At 38.9% G+C, this 14548-nt stretch overlaps 1 protein-coding gene across 1 annotated transcript in view; it reads right to left on the bottom strand.

The window, feature by feature from the left end:
* MALRD1 (MAM and LDL receptor class A domain containing 1) overlaps positions 1–14548 on the bottom strand; it is an 844925-nt gene that overhangs the window by 773295 nt on the left and 57082 nt on the right. The window contains 2 exon segments of the mRNA XM_020966909.2: positions 627–773; positions 2890–3006. Of these exon segments, the coding sequence (XP_020822568.2) occupies positions 627–773; positions 2890–3006 (264 nt within the window).

The following is a 14548-nucleotide window of genomic DNA, read 5'->3' as shown; positions in this document are numbered from 1 at the left end:
TTTCCCGCATCCAAGTGTACAGAGCCCTTGAAATGTATTCACAGACTTCCTTAGGGTTCCTTGAATCAGTCCCAGGTTAAGAATGTGTGATTTAGAAGTGACAAACTTGCTGTCCTCAGGCTTTAACTCCCACCACGTTAAAATGTAATTAGGAATTATAAAAGTACAACATAAATAAATAAAAATACAGGGGCAGCTAGGCGGCTCAGTGGATAGAACACCGGCCCTGAAATCAGGAGGACCTGAGCTCAAACCCGGCCTCAGACCAAACACTTCACACTTACTAGCTGTGTGACCCTGGGCAAGTCACTTAAGCCCAACTGCCTAAAAAAATAATAAATAAAAATCCAACAGAGACGATGTTAATTTGCAGTTTTCTTAATCAATATGAGAGCAGCAGAGATTCATTTCTATTTAAGTTTGACACCATTGGTTTAGATGATTTGCCACACGTATCCATGGAAGAAGGGCCCTTGCTAGTATTCATGCTATAGCTATGGTACCAATCACAACCTATTTAACGCATAGTATTCCCATCAAAAACACCCAATGGCATTTTTCATACTCCTGCAATAAAAACACATTATAAGACTAACACAAAACGGTTAGTATCCTTGTTTCCTTACCTTCTGTATCACCACCTTGATCTTCTGGAGGTGCTGATCCAAACCCCAGTTTCTCTCTTGCTTTTGTGTGGACCCAGGAAATTTCCTTGGCAGATATCGCAGAACTCCAACCACACGTATCAGACTCAAATCCACAAAACCGACATACTACAAGGGAGAAAAATAGCTCTGCTTTTTATGAGGGAATAACAAAGGATCCTAGGCCTAATTCTCTCACTGATTCAACTTGGGTAAGCTACTTTGTGTCTGATGACTCAGAATTGTTTTTAAGGAATTTGTTTTTAATTAAGTAACTAACTGTGACATCTGCCATCTCTGTTGGACCTCCTTCCCTTAACTCTCCCGTGTTGTAGGTTACCCATCATCCCAAGAAGGACATCTTCTCTCCCATGCCTCAGGTTCTGAGATTCCTTAACCTGAGGCTCAGGAAGAAGGACACTCATAGAAGGGGAAGCTCTAGAAAGGGAGAGGCAACTCCCCTGGGCCCCTGTCTACCAAATAAATTCACTTTTTAGCAAATCTTCAATGTATCTATCAAGGGTCTCTCAAACTCTGTGAAGATTGGGGGATGATAAGAACAGGGATGGAAGTGAGGGAGGAGAGCAAGGTGGGTGGTGGAGAGGCAAAGGATATCCTGCATAGCTAGGAGACAGTCAGTGTGTATGACAGGGACAGGTCTGTTACATTTCTAGACTACCTAAGATGGTGTTACCCCTGTGAAAGGCTCTTGGGAACTATTTTTGGGAGACTGAAAGACCATTTTTGGACACTCTGCAATGTCCTACCACACAGCTGGGAGGAATCTTTTTCTGTTGCGTGCATAGCCCCAACTATCAACCGAAAGGTCTGAGCCATTGTGGGTGAGGGGCTTTAAATGCATGGAGCAGAGTCTTCACTGACCATCCATAAGAGAAACAGGCATTGGACCTCCTTCTCCACCCCCCAAGACAAATGACCTCCATCCTCCCGTGGGCCTGGAACTTCCCTCAGTCCCTTTGGCCTTCTCACTCTGGAACTTCCTTCCATTCACCACTCTTTCTTCCAATAAAGAGTTCCTTCTGGGTCCTCCATTTTGGGGAGCAGCCTAAGCCACGCTTCCGAATCTCCAGATTTCACCTCCTTGCCCCATGGGCTACCTCTTCCTATTCCCCCCACTTTTCATCTCCCTTTTATAAGTTGCCTTACTCAACTAGGATCTAAGCTCCATGAGGGCAGGAGCTGTCTTTTTTCTTTTTTATTTGTGTTGATTTGCATCCCCAGCATATTGTAAACTCTCTCTCGAATCCCAGTTAAAATCCTGCCACTCACCTCTGACTTGGTACCAGGAAGAAAGAAATAGAAAAAAGAAGTACAAGTCTGACTCAAAATGGCAGAGCATGCAAAGCCCACCCAACTTCATCCCCAATTTTCCTATTTATTAAATGGAGTCATATCGCTTTGCTGCAGGGAGGTAGAGCATTACATATTTCTCTGTATTTTGTAGATGGGTGGAGATACCTTGACCTGTAATTTCATGGGTAAAGGAATTTCCTCCTATTTCCTGTGATACAAATAAGCAACTTGGGTTTTTAAACAAGTCTGTGTCACAGACCCCTTTGGCGATCTGGTAAAGCCTGGGGATACCTTATCAGATATAATGTATTTAAGTGCATAAAGTAAGATATATAGGATTATAAAGGAAACAATCATATTGAAAAAAAAATAAGTTTTCTGACCCCAGGTTAAGAATCCCAATCTCAGACAATTCCCTGGGGCAGTGAGAAATATAATGACTTGCCCATGGTCACATAGCCAGTATGTATCAAAAATATAAATTGAACCTCGGTCTTTGTGATTTCAAAGTAAAGTAAAGGTTCTACCCACTTCATCACACTGACAATGCTCATGGCAACCATAAATGATTTAATTTTAATGAAACCCTGCGAATTTTAAGAATCAAATCCATCAAACATTAAATACCTACTATGTGCACTACTGAATTTTGTTATATTAAATCAAGATAGCTTTAATGAGATCTTTTTTTCTGAATAATATGCAATATCTTGAGCTATCACTATCCAGTAGACTATCTCTGTCTAGATAGAAATTGAGTACTATCTTCAATATTGCCATTTTTTTAAAGGTAGAAGAGAAGTTAACTAACAAGCATTCCTATTGGTGTGCCGCGAGTTTTATGAACTGTCATTTCCCTGCAATGCAATGACTATACAATATTCACCAATCAACAAGAGGCCCAGAGCAGTCACCCCGCTTTACCACTTACAGCATGATTTTTCATTTGCAGATTCATGGTCAAAGCCATTTTCATAACACAGACTCATATCTGGCTGGTGTGTCCAATCACAGGTATTCAATCTTTCTTGACATGGTAAGATTTCATCTGTTAAAAGATTGGAAAGAAGTGAAATGTGATTATTATCTGCAAAGTTCAAAGTATTTGAGAAGACAACTTTTACTTTTCTTTAAGAAAAAAGTTATCCAATTGTCCAGTAAAATGTCCTTCTCTCAACACTGCTCAATGCCTATTTTTTAAGCAAATCTCTTAGGCAGGCCAAGAAAAGAAACTAGACCTAGAGAAATTCAGAGTCTACACCCAGTCTGCACAACCTGGGGACCACCAAAAGATTTTGGGTAGACCTTGAAAAATGTGGAGGTCCATGGGCTGCACGCTAAAGGATTTTGGGTGGCCCGGAAAAATGTAGAGGATGTTTCTCTACATTTTTCACAGACTGCACGAAATCCTTTGGCAGGCTGCAGGTTGTACAGACCTGGTCTATGCTGTGAACATGTGTAGAGAATGAAATTGGGAGAGCTAGATGAAACAATGGAAAGAGTGCTAGACTGGAGTCTAAGGACCCAGGTTCAAATTCTAGTTCAACCACTGTGTGACCTTAGGCAAATCATTTCACATCTTTGGGACTCAATTTCCTCATCTATGGAATAAAGGGATTGGATTAGATAACCTCCAAAATTACTTCTAGGTACAGATCTGTAATGCTGTGATCCACTTGTCCCTGACCCCAGTGACACCACTCCCTCTGGCTAATTATAACAAATATCTGAGAACAGTTTCATCAATGGACTACACAAGAATTAATATTATTGCGATTAGCCTGTGTTTATAGTTGAGGAAGAAGATGAGAGAGAGAGAGGTCTTTCTGAATGGATGGCCATTTCTGTACCTGTCTAAAGAGAAAGGATGTTCGTAATTTTTTTATTTTTACTCTTTAATGGTATATGCTCCTAGATATGATTACTGGATTAACCTCTGAAAATTAACCCTAAAGGACAATAGAATTTAGATCTGGAAAGAGCCTTGGACTTCATTTGGTCCAGGTTCCTCATTCTATGGAGCCTAGGATCACAAAATGATCAATCTTGAGCTCTAAAGGAGCCCAGAGGCTATAGAGTTCAACATCTTCAATTTACAGATGAGGAATGTGAGGCCCGGAGAGGCCCCAAAGACATAGAGGTAATAAATGGCAGAGCCAGACCTCAAGCACAGACCCGATGACTAAATTAGAGGCCAAGAGACGGTAAGTATCTTGGACAAAACCACACAGATAGTAACACACAGACTGACCCTGTATTCAAACAAAGAATTTATGACTCCAAATCTGGCTTTCTTGATACTATTCTACTCCTCCTCACCATGATGCTGAGACATACTCTTCCAACATGCATCTTTTATACAAGGTCTCCTTTTTTTCCTTTAATTTCAACTTTGTCATCTCCTAATATTCTCTAATACAGAATATGCGCTTTGATATTAGCCTTCTCCAGAAAAAGAAAGAAGCAGTGTCAATAACGAAAAGAAATGGCCATGCCAAGCAATTTTTAATGGTGCACCACAGGGTACCTTTAGTCATTCTAGCCGTAGGATTGTTTCTTTTTCTCTGTGACCAAACTTGCCTGCATCATGAAACCATGAAAATGGCTGGCTTTTTGGCATTCTCTCACTACTACTTCTACCTGTCTATTTCCTCTCTGTACTTCCTACTCTACCCTGTCCAGTAACTTAAAGTCTCACTCCCTGTGGGACAGGAAGAAAAGTTCTAGAAGTCTCTGAGAGCTTCCACTGACAAATATCAGAGACCAGGAAATTTACATTTATGCTAGTAACAAAAGTGACCCCAGCTGACACATCCCTATTTAAGAGCAGGTCCCCTTGGAGACTCATGAGGCTCAGGTACTTGGTGGTTTAAAGAGAGGTAATACCTCAAGTCTAGCTTTGGAATTGAAAGAAGAACCCATTAATTGAAGGCTTATTGTACAGTATTCTAAAGATAAATAGAACCTAATATAGATCAAGAGTTTTAAGGTTAACTCCAGTCATCTATGGCTGAACAGAGAAGGCCTATTTATGTGTTCATATGTTTGCGATAAAGACTAAAGTAATTGGTTATGAAAATGAATTATGGATGCATTCATAATCTGGTTTCTCCGAATGGGAGTTTGTGGATTATGAATATGCAAATCCTTTGGAATGTAGGATCCACTAGAAATAAAATAGCATATGCAGTTGAGGGAAGGTTGGCAATAAATGATCAAAAATGGTACAATAACAATTACCATGAAACAATTAAACCCGTAATTTTTGTTCCTTCATATAATAGCTACAAATCTGCTGTCCCCTAGAGCTACATAATTAAGCATTGGCCACAGTTCAATTGAATAGTGCACTTTATCTCTCTAATTTGTCACTGATCATACAGGTCAAAAGACAGAAATTACTGTAAATAAAAATAGTGAAGTAGTTAAGCGCAAATTGTGTAGAATTAAAAATCAAAGTTGTGTTAATTGGCATGAAGTAAATAGGAAGGGCACTTTAGCATTGGAGAACTGCTGGAACAGTATGATCATAATGGATAGAATAGGCTTCCATCTGTAGAACAAAGACTGTAGGTCCATATTTGAATGTTAAATAGCCAGAAGGTTTCAGGGATGCACTTTTCTTAGAAAGGAGGAATAAATAAGGCAATCTGATTGCAAAGAGTTTACATTCTAAAGGAAGGAGACAAAGCTGTTTCCTTTCCCTACTCCTTAAAAAGATGCAGAGTAGGTTCAAAGAGACTCCAATATCACAAAGGGCTGTGAACACCTGGCTAACCTTCTGACTATCTTCTTCTCACTTTTCAACAAGAACTGCCGTGGAAAATTCCTTTGCAGCTTCTAAAAATCCTCCATTTATGAGCCTTGACCAGCCTGAGGCAATGCCAACATCTCAGACCTTGTGGCAGCAGTTCCTGGAAAATGGCCACATTGAAAATCTTATCTTACACAGACAGGTAATATGAACCTGGCCAAAAGTGTAGATATGATGGCAGCCCAAGGCCCAAATCTCGGAACCCTAAGTTATAGTAGCCTGATATCTGCGCATTTGGGACCTTGTTCTATTACTGCCACTACCACCACCACCATCAACCTGGCATTTCTCACTATCTTCTTTGATATATTGCTCCTTCTATCATCCTGAGGCCCTCACTAATCTGTCACTGACTATTGGCCGCTTCTCTGGTGCCTACAAGTGCACCCTTAGATTCCCCTTCAAAAAAAAACCCCCCTTCGTCTGATGATTCACAGTAGCTGTCATACTATATCTCTTCTCTTGTGACTAAACTCATTCTACACTCTCTACCTCTACTTCCTCTTCTCAGTTATAAACCCCATTAAATCTGACTCCCAACTTCATCATTCAAATGAAACTGCTTCATAAGATTATCAATTACCTCTTAATTGATAATTTTACTGGCTTTTTCTTTATCCTTATCTTTCTTACCCTCTCATAGCCTTTGACACTATTGATCTGTCTCTTCTCTTGAATACTCTATATTCTCTAGGTTTTTAGTTCTCTGTTTTCACTTAGTTCTTTCCCTACCTAGCTGGTCACTCCTTCTAAGGTGCCTTTGCTGGATTTTCATGCAGGTAATAGCCACTAATTATTTTTGTTTCCCAAGGGTCTCTGTGGAGCCCTTTTTTTCTTCTCACTCTATATTATTTCATTTGGTGATCTCATTAGCTACAGGAGCTACATATCTATGTAGATCACTTCTAGATCTATAAATATATCTTGAACTTTTCCCTGAGCTCTAGTCTCTCATCACCAACTGCCTTTTGGATATCTTTAGTACAAATTATCCAAATTCCACTCATTATCTTTCCCCTCCTTCCCATATTCTTCCACTATTCCCAACTTCCTTATTACTATCTAGGGAACAAATATTCTCCCAGTCATCTGGCCTTTATAGCCTTAGTGTCATCCTTGACTCCTCTCTCAAACTCATTCTACTGGTCTGATTCGTCCAATTCCTGTCATTTGTACTTTTACATCTCTTGTATATATGCTCCTCTCTCCTCTTTTATACCTACTAAGTTGGCATAAGTTCTCATCAGCTCACCCCAAGAACCTTCACGTTGATCGAATCTCAAGTCTACACTTTCATGTTTTCCTCACCTGCCAAAGTGATCTTCCTAAAGGACAAGACTGACCATATCACACCCTCTCCTATTTAATAAACTCCAGTAGCTTCCCATTGTCTTCAGGATCAAATATAAAAATCCTCTTTTTTAGGTTTTCACCCTTAGTCCCTGACTATCTTTTAAGTTTTTCTGATACTTTGCCCCTCTCTATGCAGTCTTTGATCCAGTGATACTGGCTTTCTCACTCACTGTTCCTTGCTCACAGTCCACTATCTACCTAGTTTGTACATTTTCACTCGTTCTCCCATGACTAGAATCTTCTCCTTCCTCATCCCCTCCTCCTGGCTTCTTCTTCCTTCAAACTCAGCTGGAATCCCATCTCCTAAAAAAAGCCTTTCCTGGTCCTCCCCATTACTATTGTTTCCCTTCTGACATAATCTTTCATTTACATTATTTCCATTGGTATGTACACAGTTATTTGCATTTTCTCTCCCCAATTAGAATGTAAGCTCCTTAGGGACAAGGTCCAGTTGTTGTCTTTCTCTGTGTCCCCAGCTCTTAGCACACATTTGCATAATAAATGCTTGTTAACTAACAGATACGATGTTTTGGTTTAAAAGTTCTTTACTACATTATGTCAACATCAGTTATACCCATAAATCAGTTGTTTATTTGCCCATCCAAAAACTATTGCTTCTTTAAGATGAGTACTTTCAAGATTAATTCAATTAACAAGCATCTATTAAGAACTAGGAAGGGTGCACTATGAATATAAATTCAAAGAACAAAATAATTCATACTCCTGAGGAGCTTGTATTCTACAAATAAGATCTATGGGTTGGAATAAGATATGTGATGCCAAGAAAAAGCCCACAGTCATTGACATAATTAGTAATAAAGCTCGGATTTGAACCCTCTAGCATCTTCTCCATTATATTATGTTCCATCAGGTGTGGTGTTGCTAGATGTGATTTAGATTATCTTTAAGAGGCTTTGTTGTTGGGGACCTAACAGTCATCTAAAAGCAAAGAGCAACCCTGACTAACTGGCCAATGCGACGAATCACAAGAGTGTGATCACCGGGGCATAGAAGATTAATCAATATCAGTGACTGTCCTTTGTTATAAAAGTAGAATTGAGAAGATAAGCTCCTGTTTGTCCCTCAAGATTCATAGAGACCTTGTCTTAGTAATTAGTGCTTTGTAGTAATCTTTCAATGAGCTACAAAGTGAAGTTATGGAATATGTTTCTCTACTAGATTAAAAAGAAAAAATATAACTGAATCCTAGATCTCAGAGTCTGCTTTATTTTGGGCAGTTATCAGAGGCATGTTGGAGTTAGCTCAAACCAGCACATGAGAGCTAACTGCTAAATTTTCAGCTTGAGCATTTTCCCCTTGAAAACAGGCCAACACCACAAATTGGGGCTTGATTTATTGTTTTGGTGATAATAAAGTGATATAGAAAGTGTTAATAATGCTGGTTAAACTTAAATATTGTGCATACATTTTTAGGGGACTGATTGTTAAATATTTACCATCACACTAATGGAGAGTATGATGTGAAGACATAAAAAGACTACATGATGTCCCATCATAGGATGCTGTAAACTGAAAGCTAGCTCTGCTTCCAGAGTTCAGGGCTTCCAGAAACCATTGAGTAATCCATGCAATGAACCACTTCCCTAATTAAGATTCATTACTTAATTTCAGTAAAAATAATAATAATTAAAGAATATTAAAACAAATGGAACAACATATGTTTGTTCTTCTAAACATTACAGGAAAAATAATCAACTATATGGAGTCAACATCCTCATTGTCAGGTTTGTTTTTTTTTTCAAATGAAAAAGGTAACTGTGTCCCTTTTCATATGGTCATAGATTTAGAACTGGGAAAAACCTTGGAGATCACTGAGTCTAAGACTATAATTTTACAGTTGAAGAAACTGAGTTTCAGAAAGGTTAAGTGACTTGCCCAGAGGGATCACATAGGTAGGCAATGTCTAAATCAAGTCTTCTGACTCCCAGACCAGCATTTTATTTTCTACTCTATGCTGCCTTCCCTTGATAGAAGAGAGACAAAGGACTAACTGCTTAAGAATTCAAACATTTAGGGGCAGCTAGGTGGTGCAGTGGATAGAGCACCGGCCATGAAGTTAGGAGGACCTCAGTTCAAATCTGGCCTCAGACCAACACTTAACTCTTATTAGCTGTGTGACCCTGGGCAAGTCACTTAACCCCAATTGCCTAAAAAGAAAAAAGAAGAAGAATTAAAGCATTTATTCCTTTAGAAATACAACCCTTATATGATTGCAATAGAATACTATTGTGCTATAAGAAATGACAAGCAGGATAATTTCAGAAAAACCTGGGAAGACTTACATAAACTAATGCATAGTGAAGTGAACAGAACCAGGAGAATGTTGAACACAGTAAAAGCATTATTGTTTGACGAAGAACTGTTAATGATTTAGTTATTCTCAGCAACATAATAATCCAAGACAATTCCAAAGGACTAATGATAAACCAGAGAAGGTTTATCCAGAGAAGGAACTGATATCCTTTGAATACTGGTTGAAGCATGCTATCTTTCACGTTCATTTTTTTTCTTTTAATCAAATCTTCTTGTACAAAATGACTAATATAGAAACATTATACATAATTGCATGTGTATAACCAATATTTGATTGCTTACTGTCTCAGGGAGGGGACAGGGAAAGGATAAAATTTGGAACTCAAAACTTCAAATAAAAATGTTTTAAAAAAAAAAGGAATAAAACCTCTACATTCCATTATCAGAATACATGCTTTATTTTACATTTATGCCTTTAATTTTGGAACTTCCTGGATGTTCGGGTAACTAAGTCCCATCTTAACAAACAAGCAACAAAGGATGAAATTCCCACAATTTAAACTTGTGTCCTAAAACTTTGAAGAGTTTTATTTTTTCCCTGGACCTGTCTGTTGATAATCCTAGCACAGTGCATGCCAGGTAGTAGCCACTCAATTAACTTTTGTTGATAGATTTAATTACTCACTCCTGAGGCTCTGACTTCTGGGAATTACTTGATATGTATTTATTTAAATTATTTGGAACAGATATGAGAAACTCTGTATGTTTCAACCAAATTTATAAAAGCGGCTGATCTTCAAATATTCCACAGCTTAGATCTTCAAATGATCATTCATCATTATTATTCAATTCAATAAGCATTTATTGCACCCACCAAACTCATAGTTCTGTGCTGTTATTTATTACTAATTATTGCTAATTATATTTAACAATGTCCTAGCAGAGAAAAAAAGAGCTGGCCCTGAGCTGAGGAAGTCTTGGATTCAAATACTACCTCTGACCATAGTAATGTGTGACTACAGGCAGCCAGGTGGAGCCATGAATAGAGCAACTGGCCTAGATTAAGGAAGACCTGAGTTCAAATCTGGCCTCAGACACTCAGTAGCTATGTGACCCTAGGCAAATCATTTAACTCTGTTTGCCTCAGTTTTCTCATCAATAAAAAGAGCTGGAGAAGGAAATGACAAACCATTCCAGTATCTTTGCCAAGAAAATCCCAAATGGAGTCAAGAATAATTGGACACAACTGAAAAATGAGTGAACATAGGCAACTTACTTAAATTGGAAGTGTCCCTCAGCTGCTCTTTAAGTCAAGAGTTCTTACTCTTCTCTGTAAACATTTTTCTACATTTTGATAGCCATATTTCTATATAATTAACTTCTTGCCATTCCTGTGTGCTTTATTTTATGCATTTAAAAACATCATTCCTAAGAAAGTGTCCATAGGCTTTATTAGCCTGCCAAAGGGTCAATGAAAGCTGTAGAATTGTTGTCAATAGGCATCAAAAGAAATCTCACACTGGGATTTCCCTAATTCATAATCTCATACAAGACCTTGAATTCACAATTCTGTGTTATTAATTATATTTAGGTATGACAAACAATATTCCAATTAATTTATGTTAAATACAGGGAGACACGCATGCTGGTTGGCCTCTCTGTCACAAGTATCTCCCCACTTCAGTACATCTTCCACTCAGCTGTCAAAGAGATCATCTGAAAGCATAGGTCTGATCACGTCGCTTATTACACATACATACACACACACACATGCACACACACACACACACTCAATAGATTCCAATGGTTCCCTATCACTGCCAGAATCAAATATTAAGTCCTCTGTTTACACCCTTAATAATCTGCTCCCTCTTCACTTTTCAAGCCTTCTTATACCTTATTCCACTCAGTCATGTACCCTGAAATCCCATGACACTGGTCTCCTTTCTTTTTCCTCACGCAAGACACCCCATCTCCTGACTGGGTATTTTCTCTGTCTGTTTCCTATACATGGAATTCTCTCCCTCCCCACCTCTACCTACTGGCTTCCCTGAATTACTTCAAGGCCCAGCTAAAATCCCATCTTCTACATGAAGTCTTTCCTGATCCCCCTTAATTCTAAGGCCCTCCCTCTCCTGATTATCTCCAATTTATTCTGTATGTATCTTTTTTGTATGCATAATTGTTTGCATGTTGTCTTCCCCATTAGAATGTGAGCTCCTTCAGATCAGAGACTGTCTTTTATCTTTGGTTGTATCCCCAGCACTTAGAACAATATCTGGCACATAACAGATTAATAACTGAATAATAGACACTTTACCGACTGGTTGTAACAGTTCTACCTAAAATTTTAAAAAGTAGATTATGAACAATCTCCAAAGACAGAATTTTTAATTAATGACTGCTAACAAGCATTTAAGTTTTAAAAAGTGTTCTTTCCCAGGATAAATGGATAGATGGGACAAGTACAGCTCATTCTGAAAGCACCACCAGATTTTTGGTACAACAAAGTAACAGCATGGCTCTGATTAATTTTCCTCCGCTAACAGCACAATGCATGGCTTCAGGGAAGAACAGATTTTCACGTTCATCTTCAATAGAAAAAAAGCCTACACCAAGTATAACACATTTAATTTTTTTAATTAGAGCCCAGATTCCAGTGCTCTAGAAACCTGCCTTTGCATTAATAATGGGACAGAAGAATTAGTCATCCTCAATACCCACATTTGAATGAATAAATACTCTACATTTAAATTATTGGCAAGTAATATTACACTGTATCTTTTTACATTCAAACTAAAATTCACATTAAGAAAAATAGTTTGTGGTGTACCCACCCCAAGCTGTCAAAGGTTTAAGTTTACTAAATAAAAACTTCCTTTTCAAGCAGTGCCAAAAAAAAAATGCATTCTGACCAGCCAACTGCAGTGCTCCTTTTGAAGCTCATAACTAAAACATCACAGAACCTCAAGAGTTGGAAGACTCCTCACATACCATCTGGTCAAACCTGTGAGTGAACGAGACTGCCCTCCCTACAAAGAGCATACCCAGCATGTGGCCATCAGGCCTTTGCTTGAAATTCTTCACTGAGACACAACCCACTACCTTCTGAGGCAGTCCATTCCACTTTGGGGACAGCTCTAATAGTTAGGAATTTTTTCCTTTACAAAGCAGCTCAGATTTACCATTTCACAACTTCCATCTATAGCTTCTAATTCTGTCCTTTGGGGCCAAACAAAACAAGTTTCTTCAACATGAAAGCTCTTCAAATACTTGGAGAAAGCTGCCCTGTCTGCTAGTCCCCTGTCTTCTTTTCTACGGGCTAACAATCCCATACTTTGTTTCACCATTTTAAAACATCTATCTGACTTGATCAAGATATGTCCATCAATCACTGTCAATCAGAATATACAATCAGGAGAAAATAAGACAAGGACTTATAAAGATTTTCAGAAGAAGTATCAATACACAAAAGTAAATAGTTTGTTATACTTCCTTTTCACATGGACCTAAGGAGACTTAGACAAAATATGAGCAAGTACATCTTTTTAAAAAAAAAAATGGAAAGAAATAACAGGAGGAAAGGCTAAAAAGAAGACCTGACAAGCAAAGCAGCTTTAAAAGCTGATCATAATACATGCTCAAAAAGAAAAGCAAACTATACATGAGACCTAGAATTGCATGTACAATCTCTGATTTTTCTCTTCTACTTGTATTGTCATCCTTTGTTCTCGAAGAAGACCAGAATGGCAAGGTACAGTTTGTCCTACTATGGCAGATCAGACTAAGACAAGCTTGAAAGGCTTTACCACAGGCCAGGCACAAATAGTCCATATGAACATATGGAGTGGGGATGTCTTTAATTTGTGCATCCCATATTTCTTTTGAACTACTACAATTATGCTTCACTCAGAGCACAGAGCCAGCGTCTGCCATGTCGCATAATTGATTCCAGAGTTCTTCAGAGAGACCTTGCAAGTGTCCTTGTACCTCTTCCTCTGGCCTCCATATGAATGCTTGCCTTATATGAGCTCTCCAGGAAATCGTCTTTTAGGCAAACATAAGTTTAGCATTCAAAAAACATGGCCAGCCCATTAGAATTGCACTCTCTGTAGTAAAGTCTGAATGCTTGGAAGTTTAGCTCAAGAAAGGACCTCAGTATCTGGTGTCTTATCCTGCCAGGTGATCTTCAGAATCTTCCTGAGGCAATTCAGATGGAAGCGATTCAGTTTGCTGGGATCGCACTGGTATACTGTCCAGGTTTCACAAGCATACAACAATGATGTCAATATAACAGCTCTGCAGAACTTCAGTTTGGTAGGCAGTCTAAAACTTCTTCTCTCTTGCACTTTCCTTCAGAGCCTCCCAAACACTAAGCTAGCTCTGGCGATGGATGTGTCAACCTCGCCTTCTATGCGTACATCCCTGGAATGTATACTGCCAGGGTAAGTGAACTTTTCCATAGTAGTTGAAATTGCTCCATTTGTGGTAACTGATGGTTCCATGTATGGATGGTATGGTGCTGGCTGGTGGAGAACCTATGTTTTATGGTGTTAATTGTTAGGCCTCAGCTTCAGAAGCTGCATTGAGTGCACAATTATCTGAGAACAAAAATCATGTACCAACTCTCCCTCCACTTTAGTCTTGACTTATAGCCTTTTCAAGGTAAATATTTTACCATCAGTGTAGTAGCTGACCTTGATGCCATTTTCATCCTCCTTGAAAGTGTCTGACAACATTGATTAAAACATCATGCTAGGAAGGCAGAGCCAAGATGACAGAGTAAAGGCAGGGACTTGCCTAAGCTTTCCCCAAACCCCTCCAAATACTTTTAAAAATGACTCTAAATAAATTCTAGAGCAGTGAAAGCCACAAAAAGACAGAGTGAAACAAATTTCTAGCCCAAGACAACCTAGAAGTTCAGCAGGAAAGGTCTGTCGAATCTGGGTGAGAGAGGAACACAGTCCAGCGCAGGCCACACAAACACATCCCCAGTTCCAGCAAACCAGGAACAGGCCTTGGGAGTGACTGAATCGGCAGTGGCAGTGGCAGTGGCTGCTTCTGGGGCTCTCAGCCCACAGACTGTAAGTGGATCAAACAACTGGTCAGAAGGACATTACAGGAGTCTCTTTGCTAGCACTGAGGCAGG

This window comes from Phascolarctos cinereus, unplaced genomic scaffold, assembly GCF_003287225.1.
Source record: "Phascolarctos cinereus isolate Bilbo 61053 unplaced genomic scaffold, phaCin_HiC Scaffold_1;HRSCAF=81, whole genome shotgun sequence".
Lineage (NCBI taxonomy): Eukaryota > Metazoa > Chordata > Mammalia > Diprotodontia > Phascolarctidae > Phascolarctos > Phascolarctos cinereus.
The sequence above is the reverse complement of the archived record's forward strand: the minus strand, read 5'-3'. Positions and strand labels throughout refer to the sequence as shown.